The 18,083-nt window shown below is 27.2% G+C and overlaps 1 protein-coding gene across 8 annotated transcripts; it reads right to left on the reverse strand.

Annotated features, from left to right (window-relative positions):
- Nucleotides 1–3,870: 3,870 nt before the first annotated feature.
- Nucleotides 3,871–16,806, reverse strand: LOC145974517 (cytochrome P450 6k1-like). 8 transcript variants are annotated; one of them, XM_083104411.1, is made up of 11 exons: nucleotides 16,715–16,806; nucleotides 13,460–13,547; nucleotides 13,256–13,292; nucleotides 12,803–13,038; nucleotides 9,947–11,400; nucleotides 8,955–9,483; nucleotides 6,951–7,310; nucleotides 6,566–6,750; nucleotides 6,154–6,445; nucleotides 4,639–4,816; nucleotides 3,871–4,146 (listed from the first exon to the last, which is right to left on the reverse strand). In XM_083104411.1, the coding sequence occupies exons 6-11, from the start codon at nucleotides 9,463–9,465 to the stop codon at nucleotides 4,122–4,124; spliced, it is 1,551 nt and encodes a 516-aa protein (XP_082960537.1). In that variant the 5' UTR covers nucleotides 9,466–9,483; nucleotides 9,947–11,400; nucleotides 12,803–13,038; nucleotides 13,256–13,292; nucleotides 13,460–13,547; nucleotides 16,715–16,806; the 3' UTR covers nucleotides 3,871–4,121. The 8 variants fall into 8 exon arrangements, with proteins under 8 accessions (XP_082960537.1, XP_082960535.1, XP_082960538.1 ...); XM_083104409.1 differs by lacking the exon at nucleotides 13,256–13,292; XM_083104412.1 differs by lacking the exon at nucleotides 16,715–16,806 and having other exon boundaries at nucleotides 9,947–10,102; nucleotides 13,460–14,691.
- Nucleotides 16,807–18,083: the final 1,277 nt, after the last annotated feature.

Here is an 18,083-nt window from a genome sequence, read left to right on the forward strand (position 1 = left end):
GAAAAATTGTATTTTAAAATAAAACACCTAATTTTCGTAATAAAACTGTGGATATTTTTTATTTGCTTTTCTATTTAATTTGCTTTTTTATTTAATAATCTTGACTAGTCACATTCTTTTGGTACATTTTAACCGTGTAAAATTCTATTAGTTATTTTATAACATTTAATATAATGCTATTCTGATCGCAAACGCGTCGATCGATGAGAAGGGAAATACAAATTAGCCCTTTCAGCTCTATTAGAGACTAGATTTTCGCTTTGTAAGCTTTCCGATCTTATCGAGTTATGTATACATATAACAGGCATTATGAGATAGGATCAAAGGTGAAATGAAATGTGAAAAAGTAAGATATCAGAGCTGCTATTATGTATACGATCATCACGACGCACGTGTTACACAAGTTGCAGTTGTAACGCAAAGAACTCACCGTCACTGAATATAAACGTGCGAGAAAGTATGTGTGCATGTGTGTGCGTGCGTGTGTATATGTGTGTACCACACATATAGGATGCTATCGATATATGGTACCTATCATTCCATTCGATTCCAAGATGTTGTAGTTATATATATATTATAGATATATAATTTTAAATAATCCATACGCGTGATTGATCGCCCAGCAAGTAGCTCGCGCGTATGATCGATCATTAGTCTTTTTGTAAATGAGAGTGAATGAATATGTTATATATATGTATATATATATGTATATATATATGTGTATATATATATATATATATATATATATATATATATATATATATGTATGTATATGTATATGTATGTATATGTATATAAAAGTGTATGTATATGTGTGAGAGTGTATTATTGCATCAACATGTGACCGGTTGCTCGTGGCTGCCTCCTATATTATATTTACAATGTCGACGAATAAAGGAAAAACGATTATTCTGCCGAAAATGCAGAAATATTTGAGTAAAACCCCCTCCTGTGCATTTGTACGATCAGCAATAGATTATCAAAATTTATTGTTTTTAAAATGGGAATCGATAAAATCACGATTCTGAATTAGTCCATTTGAAGTTATCTCATCCTATGAAATTTGAGTATATATTGTGAAATAACATTCATAATTTTTTATACTATTAAAATTTATACTATTAAAATTTATTTCTCAACATGACAGATTTACAGATCGATCCGATAAATGATAAAATTGTTTTCTACTTTGCAAATCTTTTAATTAACATGAATGATTACATTTTTGCATATTGAGATATTTTACGTCCCCTGATATGTGTAAAATAAATAATGACAATGTCATGGATATTAATTGTGCATCAATGTTTTTTGGCATGATCCCAATAAACACATGATGGTATATTATACGTTTAAATCAAGTATTTACGGGAGGTCTAAATGTGATAGATTTAACGTATATCAATTGCGTATAATTTTAGTTGTGATGTCCTACTGATATACGTTGTCATAAACTATATTTATTCGTTTTTTAATACTATTCTCAAATCAATTAAAATCGTATTTGATAAACTAATAAACTACGTTTTATGAATACATAATTTTTACGAATTACGAGTACCTATATAAACGTATTACAATGACTATTTAAAATACGTATTGTAATGACTATTTAAAATACGTATTGCAATGACTATTTAAAATACGTATTGCAATGACTATTTAAAATATGTATTGCAATGACTATTTAAAATACGTATTGCAATTACTATTTAAAATATGTATTGCAATGACTATTTAAAATACGTTATTTTTATTATACTTTTAAATGATTTTTGTTTTTAAATAAACATATTATATACAATTATACAGGTTGTCCCATTTTAACTTACACGACAAAATATCTCGAAGATTAAGCTTCATCGAAGAAAATGTTTCAAACAAAAGTTGTAGGATTTAAAAATATCTATTTATTGATCTTATCACTTTGACCTTGGATAGGGTAATCAGTTTACATTAAAAAAATATGATTCCATTTAAGATAATTTTGCCCTGACTTTGACAACTCTACCTAAGATCAAAGTAATAAAATCAGTAAAAAGATATTTTAAAACATTATAACTTTTGTTTGAAACATTTTTGTCGATAAATCTTAGTTTCCGAAATATTGTGCTGTGTGTAAGTTAAAATGGGACACCTTGTATAGCTACAATAATAATAAAAGTAATGAGATTTAGTGCAAAGAATATATGTCACTAAATATAAAATAAAATAATAACAAATTTCAATCGTAATTTTCTTTTACTTTTTAGATGTTATTTAATTAATAAAAAAATTAGTATTATTATAGACTAATTTACTTCAAAACTTTATTGTTTACTATAATAAGTAATTATAATAAGAAAAAATATATAATATAAAATATATAATAAGAAAAAATTAGTTTTTCTTTAATTTTTTTTTGCGTTTGCATTATACACGTGGCGACTTTTGGCCAACTTTAGCCACGATTGTATGGCATCTTTAATGCATTGATCGGAAGAATTATTTCCCTTAAATTGCATTTTAGCAGTAGAAGTATTAATGTTAATACTTTTTACATAATAAATTCCCAGTTTAGATGAATGTATCGGATTTCGATATAAATTATCGACGTATTTAAATGTACTTCCTATACATTTATATTTATTGTCAATGAAAATAATTTCTCTGATAACATATATTTGATTGCCTACTGCTACAGTATTATCGGGAAGTTTAACTGATATTTTCATATTTTTGTAAATTAATTTTCCACGTGAAATGATTAATGATATTTGGATTAGGGATTAGGGATTTAACTCAAAATATGGTCAAATATATATAATAATAAAATATGTTTATTAGTCGTATAATATTTTAGTTGTAAAATCAGGTGTGTATATATTATTCGTGCAACAATTTATTAACGTTTTAAAGACTTAGATTATACCATTTATAGAATAGAATTTTGTAAACATTTATAAATGAGATTTTTCTCATAAATTATATACGTTTTTAATAAACGTTTCTTCGATTACATAAATATACGATTTTAAAAAATAAAATAGACGCAGATATATTCTAGAAATTAAACGTTTCTTTTTGTATTCTTATATAATATTTTTCAACGCATAAAATCCGTTTTGTTTTATGCAAACGTAATAAAAACGGATATCATTATCGTATATTATACGATTGTATAAAAATTAAACCATAAAAATTAAAACGTTTATCTGATATACTTATACCACATTTATACTAACTTTACGTTTAATAAATGTTTAATATTCCATCATGTGTTTATTGGGTATGTTACATTACGCTTTCTTAAGATTTTAATAAATCAGTTTTATCTCTAAAAATCTGGAACGAGTTACATAATATCAGAATTTAATGTAACTTGTCATATTTAATGCGCGAAGAAGATAAAGGATATAGTATATTATCTTAACACATGCAAATTATTTGTAACTAATTTTCATTATATTATTTTTTAATTTTGTAGTCGTTCTAAAACAGCACAATATTTAACTGGCTTATAATCTGGAATAATATTTTTTTCTTAGATGCTTAATGGAGTACTCAAGAATTTTTTTTGACATTATGCTTTGTGTTAATTTTTATTTCTGTTCTCCACATACGGAGAACAGAATCAATAAAACATGTGAAGAGAAATATGTGGAGAACAAAATGCAGAAGGAATATGGAGAAAAAGTTAGAAGAATTTATATGCTCTTTAATATATTCTTTTAGATACAACATTATGGGCCGAACATAAGACGAGGTTTTTTTCATAAATTCATTCTTGTAAAAAGTCTAATGTTTTTATAAAACGATATTTAAAAAGATTCAGATACTTTATAAAAAGATTAAGATTCTTTATGTATAAAAAAACTAACTTTGCAAAAGACCAGTATATAATAATTTATTTAAATTTACATCTTCGCTAATTTAGTTATATACATCTTAGTTATATATATATTGAATGCCCAGTTGAATTTTAATTTATATTGATTGCTATAAGCGATATGTGTCTAAATGACACATTTTAGCGTCATACATCTTTTTCAGTTTGCTGATTTCAACTTCTTATAAACTTGCAGAAAGGATTCTTTAAGAAAGATAAATGACCACGATCCTTTACGTCTATCGAATTTTTTTTATCCTTGTGATAAATATATACTTCTAAAATCAAATTAATATTTAAAAAATATATATGTAAAAAGTCAGTGAATAAAAAAATAATAATTTCAGATGTAAATAATTGTTGAGATGGAAATGAAAAATTATGTATGCAGATCCTTTTTTGCATATTATGTTTCAATACAATAAATCGAATTGTAGGAAATTTTAATTAAAATTAATATATGTAAAAATTAATGTACATTAATTAAAATTAACTTTTACTAGTTTCCACTTCCAGCGGTGGTTTGATATTTCTCTAATCAATGATCGATGATGATATAACACGATGATTTAATAAATATAAAATAATTTAGTGATATACGCTTAAACATGCATAATTCTTATATAATAACTCTTAGAGCACATTATCTTATGAAAACAATCATATGTGTGCGTAAAGCATAAAAAATATAAATATAAAATGTGTAAAAATGTAAAATATACATAGTAATATATTACTATCATCGATTATTTTTAAGTTACGCTACTTACAATTCTTCGGGGTTAATTTTTCGTATATTGAGATATATTACTTTTCCTAATGGCATTGTCAAAATTGCAATGGGTTCAAGTTTCATAGGTATCAAAGTCTTTTCGCATGGTGCCACTTCAAATTTGCTTAAGATCTTTACTAATGCTAGTTTCATCTCCAAAAATGCCATACGAATACCTGCGAAATAACCACATAATAATCATTTAATAAAAAAGAATAAATATATACAAAAAAGAAATAATATTAATACAAAAGTGGTTGTAAGATATAAATCAAATATTAAGAAATCAATAGGCAGAAAACCACAGCGCAAAGATAACAGTACGCAAAAACAAAAACAAAAAAAAAATTGATGACAACTAATAATTTCACAATAAAAAATTATATTAAAGGAAAGACAAACGTTTCGATCCGGTTCTGGATCATTTTCAATGTCTCGCAAATTACAATAAGTATCAAAAAAGATCGTTCATAAAGCAATATCAAAATTAAGAAATAACAGATGGTCATGTCAATATCTTACAGAAAAAAAAAAGGGGAAACACAAAAATCGCAGAAAGAGTGATGACATTATAAAACGCACGCATAATTATAAATTTACAAATAAAATTCGAACATAATTCTCGCAATAACGACGGAATGACATGCCGCTCACCTATGATATAGAAGCGTAGAAAGCGTGGTTGCAAAAAAGATAAACAGGCAATCACGTGAAAGAAGCGTGTGCAAATGGACCTCTTGCGTGATGGAGAGGAAAAAGGCCCAGATATGTACAAGATGTCTTATCACATGAATGTTAACAATACATTCTATGATTAATTATAGTCGATTTTTTGTGCAGGTATCAGAATTTAATAAGTAATTGACAATAAAATATGAAAGCATTTTTATAAATTAACAATAAGATTCAGAAAGATAAATAGATAACAAAATCATATTTTTTAATTATAACTAAACTTTACATTTTTAAAATTTAATGTTTAATTATGAAATATTAAATTATACAGTAATTATTTAATAATGACTTTCTTAGATATTTTCATAAAAAATGACTCCGAATTAACGAAAGAACGTATCGCTAAGGATTGTCAATAATCACGTCAATAATTGTAAATTATCACTCTAATTGAAATTTTTTGTTATTCGTATAATTTTTTGTTTTTTGTTAGATTATTATGTAATTATACAAAAATATAATTCTAGCTGAGCTTTTATAATTTTGTATTTTATTGATTAGATTTGATATCATATAATTAATTAAATGGAAAAAAGGAGTAGTCTTATTTAATTTATCTTATTTAATGCTCTTTTATTTCACAATCGAATCTACCTTTTATGTTTGATCGATCAATTAGGACAAAAAAATCGCTTTAAAGCTTTTTTAATTTTCGTCATAAATGTGTTAAAATGTATATAAGTTTGTGCATTTATGGAATATGTAGCTTCGTTTCGATTTATTCTATGTTAGACATGACATAATATATTAATCTTTAAATTAAAATCAATTTTCTTACCTATACACCCATGTGGACCTTCTCCAAATGGAAGATGAATGAATGACGGTCTGTTACGTTTATTCTCCTCGTTGAATCGCTCCGGATCGAATTTATTCGGATCGGGAAAGTATTGCGGATCGTAATGCAAACCGCGCACGGAAATGAAAATCGGTGTACTTTTTTCAATTACGAGATCGGAGTTCGGCACTTTATAAGTCTTGGTGGTGACACGTTGTAGATATTCTAATGGCGGGTACATTCTCATAATTTCGAAGAGCACCATATCAAGATACGATAGCGATAGCTTGATCTAAACATAACAAAAATAATAGATCGAAAAAATAAATATCATTCTTATATATGTATTTCAGTTATACTTTTCAAGAGATTCGATTGAGAGTAAAAATAAATATCCTAATCACTTGCGCACCATTTCGTATGTAATATTTCCATCAGATTTAGCGAGCTCCTGAACAATTTCTTCCCTTAATCTGTTCTGTATTTCGGGATGCAATGCGAGTTCGTACAATGCGAAAGATATTGTTGACGCAGTGGTTTCATAAGCAGCCGCAAAGAAAACTACTGCTTGTGCTAGTAAGTCGTCTCCGTCAAACTCTGAAATTAAATTTATTAAAGTTTTATAGAGGTTTGCTTGTTTTGATTAATATTAATTTTAATAATTCAAATACATTGAATATTCTAGTTTTCTTGCTAAATTATCTTGCTAAGTTATCTTGCTAAATATGAATTTAATGTTAAAGCATTTTTGCAAGAACTTGTGTAATTGTCATCATTATTTATCGCATTGTGCTTACTAAAGCCTTCGATATTTTCATCATGATTTCTCTTCAAATCGATAAGGATATCGATGAGATCGTTTCTCGTCTCGCCGGATCTTTCGCGTTGAGTGATCATCTCCCAGAAAACTTTACGCAGGAATGCATCGGTCTGTTTGCCGAGTATCGTCATGCCAGTTAAGCGACATAAAATTGGAATAAAAGTTATTGCGATTATCTCAAAACTACGATTAGTGTCGAACATCATAACGCCGTGTTTCCGAAACTCGGCATTCGGATTCTTGAAAGAGTTCGTGTCGAGTCCGAAAGCTATGCTGCCAATCACATCAGTGGTAAATTTGGTGGCCAATTCTCTCACGTCTATTGTCTTTCCCTTATCTGTCAACAATCATCATGTGTCAATTTAACTATGTTCCATCTTTAGAAAAAGAGATTAATTAAATCAAGTTAATGATCTAATTTATTTTACTTAAAATCGGTCATGAAGAAATAATAATTTTCGAAAACGGGGAGATATAATGTTTATTGTTAACAAAGTTTTGTATTCTATTCATAGAATTGAGTGTTGTCTTTTAGTTTAATAAATTAAATTTAGAAAATTGATTTTTACAAAATTACAATTTAATTATATAAAGTTTACTCTTTACTTTAAATTTTAAAATTATACATAATTTTTTTAAATTAAAACAATATTAAGAAAAATATGAATTTGCAACGAGCAACTACATATTTTCTTCTTGAAACAATTATTTATTTTCTTTACATTAATTGATTCCTTATTATTTTTCGTGTACAAAAATATTGAGATAAGAAAATAAAAAAATGAATACTCTTACGAGATATTTCAAAATTTATATAAAATTCAAAATGTCAAATTAAAATATAAAATATTTCATAAACTATTCAATTTTTTACCATTCTACTTTTATAACTTTTTACGCCAAATGTTGCGAGGAATCGATTTATATAAATAAATTAGGGTAATTCGATTTTCAAAAAATGAAAAGGATTTTTAAAATTGGCGTCGCTTAAGAAAATACTAAGCAATCAAAACATAACTTTCAAAATTATTTAATTTTTGTCTGAAATATTTTTGTATAAATTTATTTAACTATTTTTGTATAAAATCAATATTTAAGATATGAAGATATTTTGGGCAATTAATATTTATGAAGGCAATTTGTAGGTAATTTGGCTCACTTTGTATAAACAATAACACTGTGTGTGCAATATAGAAGTTATTTCTTTTGATGGACACAGACTTTTATTTTGACTTTAATGTTGACCTTGATTTTTACAGAATGATTGACCTTCAATGGTCAGTATTCTTAATCTTCGTCGTAATCTTAAGAGGCAGCCATCTATTATTTTAATTAAGAAATCAATAAAATATGAAAATAATATTTTGATAATTTTTCAAAATAATATTTTATGTTTATATGAAGATAATATTTTAATAATTTTTGCATATCATCCGGCACTTTTGATGTGAAGTAAATTAATTGAAGTTGCTTATTTTTTTCGCGCGAGGTGAGATAAGCCCATATTATACAGTGTTACTAGGTTTAAAGGAGAAAGGAAAAATAAATAGATAAAAAGAAAAAATAAATAGATAATAAAAAGGAGGAAAACCTTAAGCACCGTACAATATGAAATGGACTTTGTTTTCTACAATTATAGATTCCGTTTTGCAGGAAAAACATTAGATAAATATAGAATAGACTGCTTCGCGCAACATATAAAAATTACTAGAAAATAATTTTATGACGTTTTAATTTCTCAAGAATACTTAATCGCCACTTAAGATCAAGATAAATGATCTTTATAAAGATTGATCTTAAAGAGATTTAAAGTTAAGAATAAAGTTAAGAATAAAAATGAGTTAAAGTCCAAGTTAAAATGAGAATTATCCAGATTATTAATAAATTGTACACATCATTTTATTTAGCAATTTTTATTTAAAGAGATGCTTTATATCTTTTTTTCTCGATATTTCATGCATTCCATAAATCATTCACTTACCTTCCAAATTCTGCAAATCCAAATAGTCGGATAAATTCTTGGCGCATTCCTTTATCAAGTCTACCATCTTCTTCAGTTTGCCAGGAGTAAAAAACGGCGTCATTTTCAATCTCAGCATCTTCCACACTGGATTTTTTACGAAGAAGAGATTCGCGTAACCTAGACGATCCTTCTCATTCGGCGTGAAATATCGATCGGAAAAATGATCAAAGTCCTTCACTAGGATGTTCTTGATGAGTTCGTGATCGCGAATCAATAAGAAGGGCTTATCAAAAACAAAGAATCCTACATAGGGTTGCCCTACTGCTTCATCATAAAACTCCTTTAGTAGATATCCTGGTGATTTTTTCATAAATATACATTTCGCAAAACTGCCCAAGAAGGGTATTGGTGGTATTTCCGAAACACCGCGCTTTTTCCAATATTTGAACTTGCGCGTCATGTAAAAGTAGAAGACTACGATGAGAACTATAAAGCCATTCAGACCCCAGTAAGGCATTATAAACGTCATTTTACACAACTTGTATCTCTGTAAAAATATCCCTTTTGTTTGAAAAATAGAAGATATCAATAAATATATAGAGCAATCTCTTTTTAAATAAAATGGAATAATTTTAAGAATCATTGCATAAAATTATATGGGAAAATGTCTACAACTTAATGATTTCTAGGAGAGAAGAGAAACTTCTAGTTTCAAATTTCTAGACTGAGCAAAAAGGTTTAGTTATATATTTTCGTTAATATTTTATCTCTACATCAAAGTGCATGACAAAGAAAATCTGGTGAAAGACTCAGATTTCTTAGGTAAATGGCAGTAACATTTCTGATTTTTTTATTACACTTGTCATAGTATTGCTACTTTATTAACATACACTTCATATCAGATAATAATTTTCCTCCAAGTCTAATGCGAAAGATTTTATTAGCTATTTATGTTTTATGTTTTATTAGCTATTTATGTACTAGATTCGTAATCGTTATTAATGAAGTACCTCAAATTAATTTCACAAATTAAACTTGATTCAGTTTGGGTTTCTGGATTTCTCTGGCTTAATAATGTATGTAACACATGCTTTTAATCTTCAAATACTATTGAGACGGAAAAAGAAATTATGCTCTTTTATAGTCGATTCTCCCCACTTGCTTCACTAGAGAATAACAGTGTCGTAAGTAAAAATGGTTACGCTGCTGGAAATAATCGTGTCGTATTCCACTTGACGTTTTGTCTGATTCCCAATAATATATCACTATTCCTAATAATATATCTGCGGCATTGAAATTTGATGATGAATCGTCACATACAGCTTTTCTCGAATTTATAGTATTTTTTATCATAATGTTAAATTCTTCAATGTCGCCAGTAGATAAAATAAAAGACGTAAGTTAGATCGATCAAACTGGCAAATTTATTGATTGGTAATATATCACAACGTTTCGACCAAGGTTTTGGTCCTTATCAAGTGAACCAAAAATTTTTTCCACATTATATATTTTATAAGAAGTAATTGACATACAGTAAATTGATAATAAAAATAAGCGAAAAAATCATATACTCTCTAAAAGTGAATCAGTGACAATATCACTAATTCAAACAGCAAAATAAGATTTCACTGAGAATCAGTGAGTATTTTACTGATCTTCAGTAGAAACGCATATTTTTTTGTTATTTTATCTTATATCTCACTGATTATGGTCAGTTAAAATAAAATTCACTGTAAAACCAGTAAATTTTACTGTAAAACCAGTAATTGCTAGTTAGTTCGTTTACCGCTACGATCGCTACCTCTCTCCTATTTAATTTTAGTCATAAGAATTATATGAAGTTTGCAAAGAGCGACATTTAAAATTAGAAGTATTATTTCGATTTAATTTCTGATACAATCTCAATAGAGAGGCTTCAGATATTAAATCGATCTTTATAAATCGGACAAATAAATGTCTGGCGACTTAATGAAAATTATTCGTTCGTTATCTATTTAAAATAATAAGTTCAATATGCATGTAATATAAATAAAATAAAATTTTTAATATAATAAATATTTAGTAAATATAAATAAAATTTTTAATTTTATATGAAATAGATAGAGAGATGAATTGTAGTTTAATATTACTGACAATAACGAAAGAAATATTACTGATATTGAGAAATATTACTGATTGAAACAGTCAAAATTATTAACTGATTCTTTCAATAAAATATCACTGATTTACAGTGCTGTACTTATAACTGCTGTAATCAGTGACTATTTACTGTTTTTTAGTGATAATACACTGATTCACTTTTAGAGAGTACATACAGTATCTTAGTTAGCTATTATATTGTGAGAGAGAAAGAAATCACTGTGTCAGGATTGCATTATGTCAACCTCTCCATCCAACTAATTAAGAAAGACTAAACGACCTTTATTAGTCTATCATAAATATTGTTTAAATTCTCAGTGTCCTTCTGTAAGTTAATAGTGTTGTCAAACTTTTTAATAAAAAACATTTCGGCAATTTCTCTCTTTCTTACATGCTTTTCATTATGTAAAACAGAGCTGTCCACGTTTTGCACATTTCGGCTGATTTCCGTGAGTCCTAACCAAAACATTTCAGGCGCATCCATAACGCGATGCCGTTCCCTACACCCCGTCTGCCAAATGTCAATATTTTATTATTAATGTAATTAATAATCGGCAATTGAAACTTTGTTATACATTTTCAATTAATTATCTAAAAAGATTTTAAAGAACTCGCGTATTTTTTTAAAGTATTAACATTTGGTAGACGGGGCGTAGGGAACAACATCGCGTTATAGATGTGCCGTACCTGAAGTAAAGTCGCGCGTCTTGACCTACTCTCTAAAAGTGAATCAGTGAAAATATCACTAATTTAAACAGTAAAATAAGATTTCACTGAGAATCAGTGAGTATTTTACTGATCTTCAGTGGAAACGCTTACTTTTTTGTTATTTTATCTTATATCTCACTGATTATGGTCAGTTAAAATAAAATTCACTGTAAAACCAGTAAATTTTACTGTAAAACCAGTAATCGCTAGTTCGTTCGTTTACCGCTACGATCGCTATCTCTCTCGTATTTAATTTTAGTCATAAGAATTATAAAAGTTTGCAAAGAGCGACATTTAAAATTAGAAGTATTACTTCGATTTAATTTTTGATACAATCTCAATAGAGAGGCTTCAGATATTAAATCGATCTTTATAAGTCGGACAAATAAATGTCTGGCGACTTAATGAAAATTATTCGTTCGTTATCTATTTAAAATAACAAGTTCAATATGCATGTAATATATATATATATAAATAAAATAAAATTTTTAATATAATAAATATTAAGTAAATATAAATAAAATTTTTAAATTTATATGAAACAGATAGAGAGATGAATTGTAGAGTTTAATGTTACTGACAATAACGAAAGAAATATTACTAATATTGAGAAATATTACTGATTGAAACAGTCAAAATTATTAACTGAGTCTTTCAATAAAATATCACTGATTTACAGTGCTGTACTTATAACTGCTGTAATCAGTGACTATTTACTGTTTTTCAGTGATAATACACTGATTCACTTTTAGAGAGTACGGTTGTTAGCTGGCTCGTTGTCAAGGTCTCGAGACGTAAGTGGGGGGCGATAGGCGTTGACTCACGGAAATCGGTCGAAATGTGCAAAACGTGGACAGCTCTGGTATAGATATATTAACGGCCGAGTAATTTAAAACTCACTCACATAAATAAGAGAGAATGTTAAGTATGAACGCACATGTAAGAATAAAAACTAAATGAAAATAAATGAAAATATGCAAATATAGTATTGAAATATTAGAAAAGAAAGTACCGCTTACCTCGTTATCAATTCTCAAACTTCCAAAAAACTTAGGAAAAATTTATAAATTCCACGTCGAAACTCCAAAAATTTAAGAGTCTGTCCAAAGTCTATACAAGTCACAGTTGATATTAAATTAAAATTATTAAATTAAAATTATTCCGTGATCCAAAAGAAATATAAAGAGATATCTCATGCGAACTCTTCGATATTCCAATTTCTTGAAGGTATTAAAAGCTTCGATGACGTTGAAGTCTGAAAAAAGAAAAATAACAGAAAGTACAAAACGGAGCAAGCAAATCAAATAAACTAAGCTAAGCACATTAACAAAAAAATATTTAGAGAAACAAGTTTGCAATAAATAGAAAAAAAAACACGAAGAAACAATAATTAGAAAAAAGCAATAAAAGGAAATCGCAATTATTACTGACGACTTGAATGTAAGCGCAAATATCGTTATAAAAATACTCACAGAAAAGTATAAAAGCAGAGAGAGGTAGGAGAAAGTTCTGCAGAGAAAATAAGGAATGTGAACGCTATTTTAGTTTAACTAGGTAGACTAAAATAGTAGGGGAGATCGGGGACAAAAGTAACAACGTCATGAAAGTAACAAGCCTGGTAATAAACTACACAATATGTTGAATAATTTGTACTATATAGTCAAACGCGTACGCACCGATTCTCTTCCTTTTCAGCTAATTGTTGTAGAATGATCGCTCCGATTGCACACTCAGGAGTGAAATTAGTGTACTTGCATTATTCACCTAAGTATTTCTTGTTTTAGTTTTTCTGTATCTATGCTTAATTAAAGTGTATATATTGATGTAAATGTATATATTGACCTACTGATAGCGAAGGATGTAAGAGACAGGTGTGAGAGGAAAGAGAAAGGGGGGAAAAGGATGATGGAGGAAATACTAGGGGGAAGATGGCGAAGAACTGGCGGGAATTTTTGAAATTGGTCGGCATTTATTGAGAATAAGCAGGTAACAATTATCTAGGAATTCCGTGTCGTTGTGTATATTTAATCCAGTTTTTTGTTGGTAAATATGCAGCATTTCTGCCACTAGTCTTTTCCTATATGAAGACTCTTCATATAGGATCTAGAATTGTTGTGTCTTCCCACTTAAAATCGTGGCCAAGTAATTTGTGTGTTGACACCACTGTTAAGGAATCCAAAGATCTATTAAAATTAGATTGATGTTCTTTAATTCTAGTGGTCAATTGTCTGTTTGTCTGTCCAACCTACGAAGCACAATTCTTTACATATGATTTTATAAATTACGTTAGAGTGATTCCATTTTGGTAAGGGATCTTTATGTAACTTAATGAGCTTGTTTAACTTATTATTGATTGTGAACGCTAATCTTCTTTCGCTATTTTGTATAATTGAATAGAATTTTTTGGGAATGTTTTGTATAAATGGGATAATAAAAAATGGATGGGAATTGGAAGGACGATACGGAGGGTGATAAACTGAAATCTCTGTTTGAAATAAGGAACTTTAATCTACGAGAGATAACTAACCGGAAATAAGTACATTCTGAGATTTTCTCTTATATATTAAACCAATTATATATAAAAAACCAATAGGTCATGTCTTACTTAAGGTTAAACGCAGAAAAGATAGAGAAAGATAAAGTTTCTCTCATTTATGTTCATGCAATGTGATCATTATATAAATATGTAATTAACGAAGAGTTTATGCTCAATGCAATTCAAACTAACACATTTGCATAATGCTTGTTTGCACCATTAGCATGTTTAAATAATTTTTAAATAGATAATAAGCGATAATTTGTTACTCAAAATCTTTTCAAGATTATTCAGAATTATCAGCTTGAAAATATATACTGAAGTCAAGATCTTATTTTCTGCTGACATATCTTCTTCATGTTTTCCTACATATAGCGCAAACGTAATTTAACAATTATTGAATTTTAAAATACTACAATACTATATAGCAAGATCAATTTTGTAAATTTTTATAAAGAATTATAAAATATAAAAATCCTTTTTTAAAGAATCATGTCATCATGCATGGTTATAAATTTGATTTCAAAAGAATTTTAATATTGCTTAATTTTACTTAAAAAAAAAATTTTCTAAAATAATATGGAGAAAAAGAGAGTATTTCGAAAAATATATACATAGAGACAAAAAGAATACAAAAGAGTCATACTTAATAATTCATTTTAATTTGATATCTATTTGGCAATACATTGATCTTTTCATAATTAAATCCAACTCTTGAATTAAATCTATCTGTTATTTATGCATACAAATTCTTTGATAGTAGGGAATAACGCACTATATTGAGATATTTCAATCATTCATATATGAACTTGTTTGCCAGTTTTATCGAGCACGTTAAGGAATTCTTTTCTAAGTTTATCTCTTATTCTATCGCGAGTTCGTAAACTGAAAATCATCATGTTATGAAAGATATTTTATAATTGTTGGAAAAGAATATGATTGTTACATCGTCAAATTTTTTACTTCCTCCAGTTAAATTTCTTTAAATTTTTAAGACCTACTGCTTACGTCCTCTCTTTCTTTCTGTTACATTTTATTCTTATTAGATATGCTTAAATACATGTTTTTGTGAAAAGATATTATCGTTTTACGCAAATATATTTTGCTTATTGAATTTCTCGATATTTTGATCGTAATTTTTTGATATTCATATCGTAATTTATAATATAAATGATAATATTAATTATTTATCGTTTTTTTAATACATTAGTTTATTGTTAAATTATTAAACATTATTAAATTATATTAAAACAACACGGTCATCAGACGCAGAATAAATATACGATATACGCCATCAAATTTATATACTTTAATACCTCGAGTTTCTATTTATTTTTTATAATATTATTGATCATTCATAATACTTCATGTTATACACACTCATCTTTTAATAATGAGATTAATTATTAAGTGATTTGTATTGTTATATTGTATTAACTGATAAAAGATTATTTATGTATATATCCGTCGATAAAAAACAGATGTATATTTAAATATTCCACTATCTTTTCATAAACTCATGGGAAAAATCTAATTTGTAATTATTATATGACAATTAATAAGTATTTTCATAAGCTTCTCGTTAATTATCTTGTCAATGTTCAATTTTTTCTTATCGTTAGAATATTATGCGTTTTTTCTCAGAAAAATGTACGCGTAACTTATTTTACATGTTTTTTCAATAATTTATACAGTCTTTAATTTATTTGTTATAATATTTTTATATAAAACATTATATCCTTTTCCATTGCGCATTACTAAAAAAGTTTTAATTTAAAAAATTTAATTATATATAAATATGACATTAGAAGAGCTAATAATATTTTTGTAGCAATTAGTATATCGTTAGATCATATTTTTTAATATATAATATATAATAAAGAATATGTTAAGATTATATTAAAAATTTTATTTTATGACATAAACTAATTGATTTGCTGCTTATAAATGTTGCCGATGACTCATAAAATTATAAAACGATGATCTTAGAAAATTATGTAAATGATAAATATTGTAATTATCACTCTTTAGTCGATAATATATCGACTAAAGTCGATTATGATGGATTTTATATGCAAAATACATAAATAGCAAACATTTATATAAAACACGTGTGTGAAAAAAAGTTCTACTTTAACGTTAAACTAATTGATTTGCTGCTTATAAATGTTGCCGATGACTCATAAAATTATAAAACGACGATCTTAGAAAATTATGTAAATGATAAATATTGTAATTATCACTCTTTAGTCGATAATATATCGACTAAAGTCGATTATGATGGATTTTATATGCAAAATACATAAATAGCAAACATTTATATAAAACACGTGTGTGAAAAAAAGTTCTGCTTCTTATATAATCTTATATAATATGAAAGATAAATAGTACTCACTGTAATGAAATCAAATATATATTCTTATTATTACAAATATACAACATCTCTTACTAAACTACTAAACTACTGATTTGCTACAATGTGACGAGTGCTTTTATAATAGTGGTGCGTTAGATTAATCTTGTACATTTCAAAGATATCTATATTTTTTTTTTCATTTAAATCTCTTTACAAGCGCATGTTGACCCACTTGCATCATTAGCGCATATATATATGTATATGCGCGCATTTTTCCTGGTCACTATCACCGGAGCGTATACAGGGTGTCCCATTTTAATGTCCCACCCCAAATAACTTTCTTATTTTTAATTTTAGAAAAAGATGTTTCAGACAAAAGTTGTATGGTTTCATGGGGGACATAAGGTGGTGTCATTAGTTTGTCCTTGAATAGTTGCTTCAAGGTCACGTAAAAGTCACCTTCAATTTTCTAAATGAAACCCCTTACTTTCTATTGCATATTCTTGTAGCTTATCTCGAGAGCTTTCCAAAACACTATAATTAAGTACCTTTTCGTTAAATACTTTTTGAGTTATGAGGCTTGAAATAATTTCTTAATTTTACATAAACCGTAAAATATCTTGTAAAATATTCATTTTTCGATTATCTTACCTTAATACTTTTATGTACAAAATAATGAGAAGAATCAATTGGTGTAAAGAAAACACATAGTTGTTTTTAAGAAAAAATATGGAATTGTTAATTGCAAATTAACGAAGAGACATTTGCGTACTCGTGTTAAAGAACATTTTAATAACATTAAAGTGCACGCAAGTAATCTTTCTGTCATTTGTAATCTTTCTGTCATTAGTAAACATAAATTGGAATTTAATCATGACTTTGATTGGTCAATACTGGTTATTTTACATAATGAAAAGCATGTGAGAAAGAGAGAAATTGCCGAAATATTTTTTATTAAAAAGTTTGACAACACTATTAACTTACAGAAGGACACTAAGAATTTAAACAATATTTATGATAGACTAATAAAGGTCGTTTAGTCTTTCTCAGTTAGTTGGATGAAGAGGTTGACATAATGCAATCCTGACACAGTGATTTCTTTCTCTCTCACAATATAATAGTTAACTAAGGTACTGTATGTATATGATTTTTTCGCTTATATTATTATCAATTTACTGTATGTCAATTACTTCCTATAATACTGTGGAAAAAATTTTTAGTTCACTTGATAAGGACTAAAACCTTGGTAGAAACGTTGTGATATATTACCAATCAATAAATTTGCTAGTTTGGTCGATCTAACTTACGTCTTATTTTTTATCATATTTAGTAAGATCCATTATTCTTTTTCATGTAATCTTAATAAAATTGAAAATACCAATTTATATTGTAGTTTCATACATATTTT

This window comes from Camponotus vicinus, unplaced genomic scaffold (genome assembly GCF_025532165.1).
Source record: "Camponotus vicinus isolate PSW18456_S1 unplaced genomic scaffold, iyCamVici1.0 SCAF_7, whole genome shotgun sequence".
NCBI classification, from domain to species: domain Eukaryota; kingdom Metazoa; phylum Arthropoda; class Insecta; order Hymenoptera; family Formicidae; genus Camponotus; species Camponotus vicinus.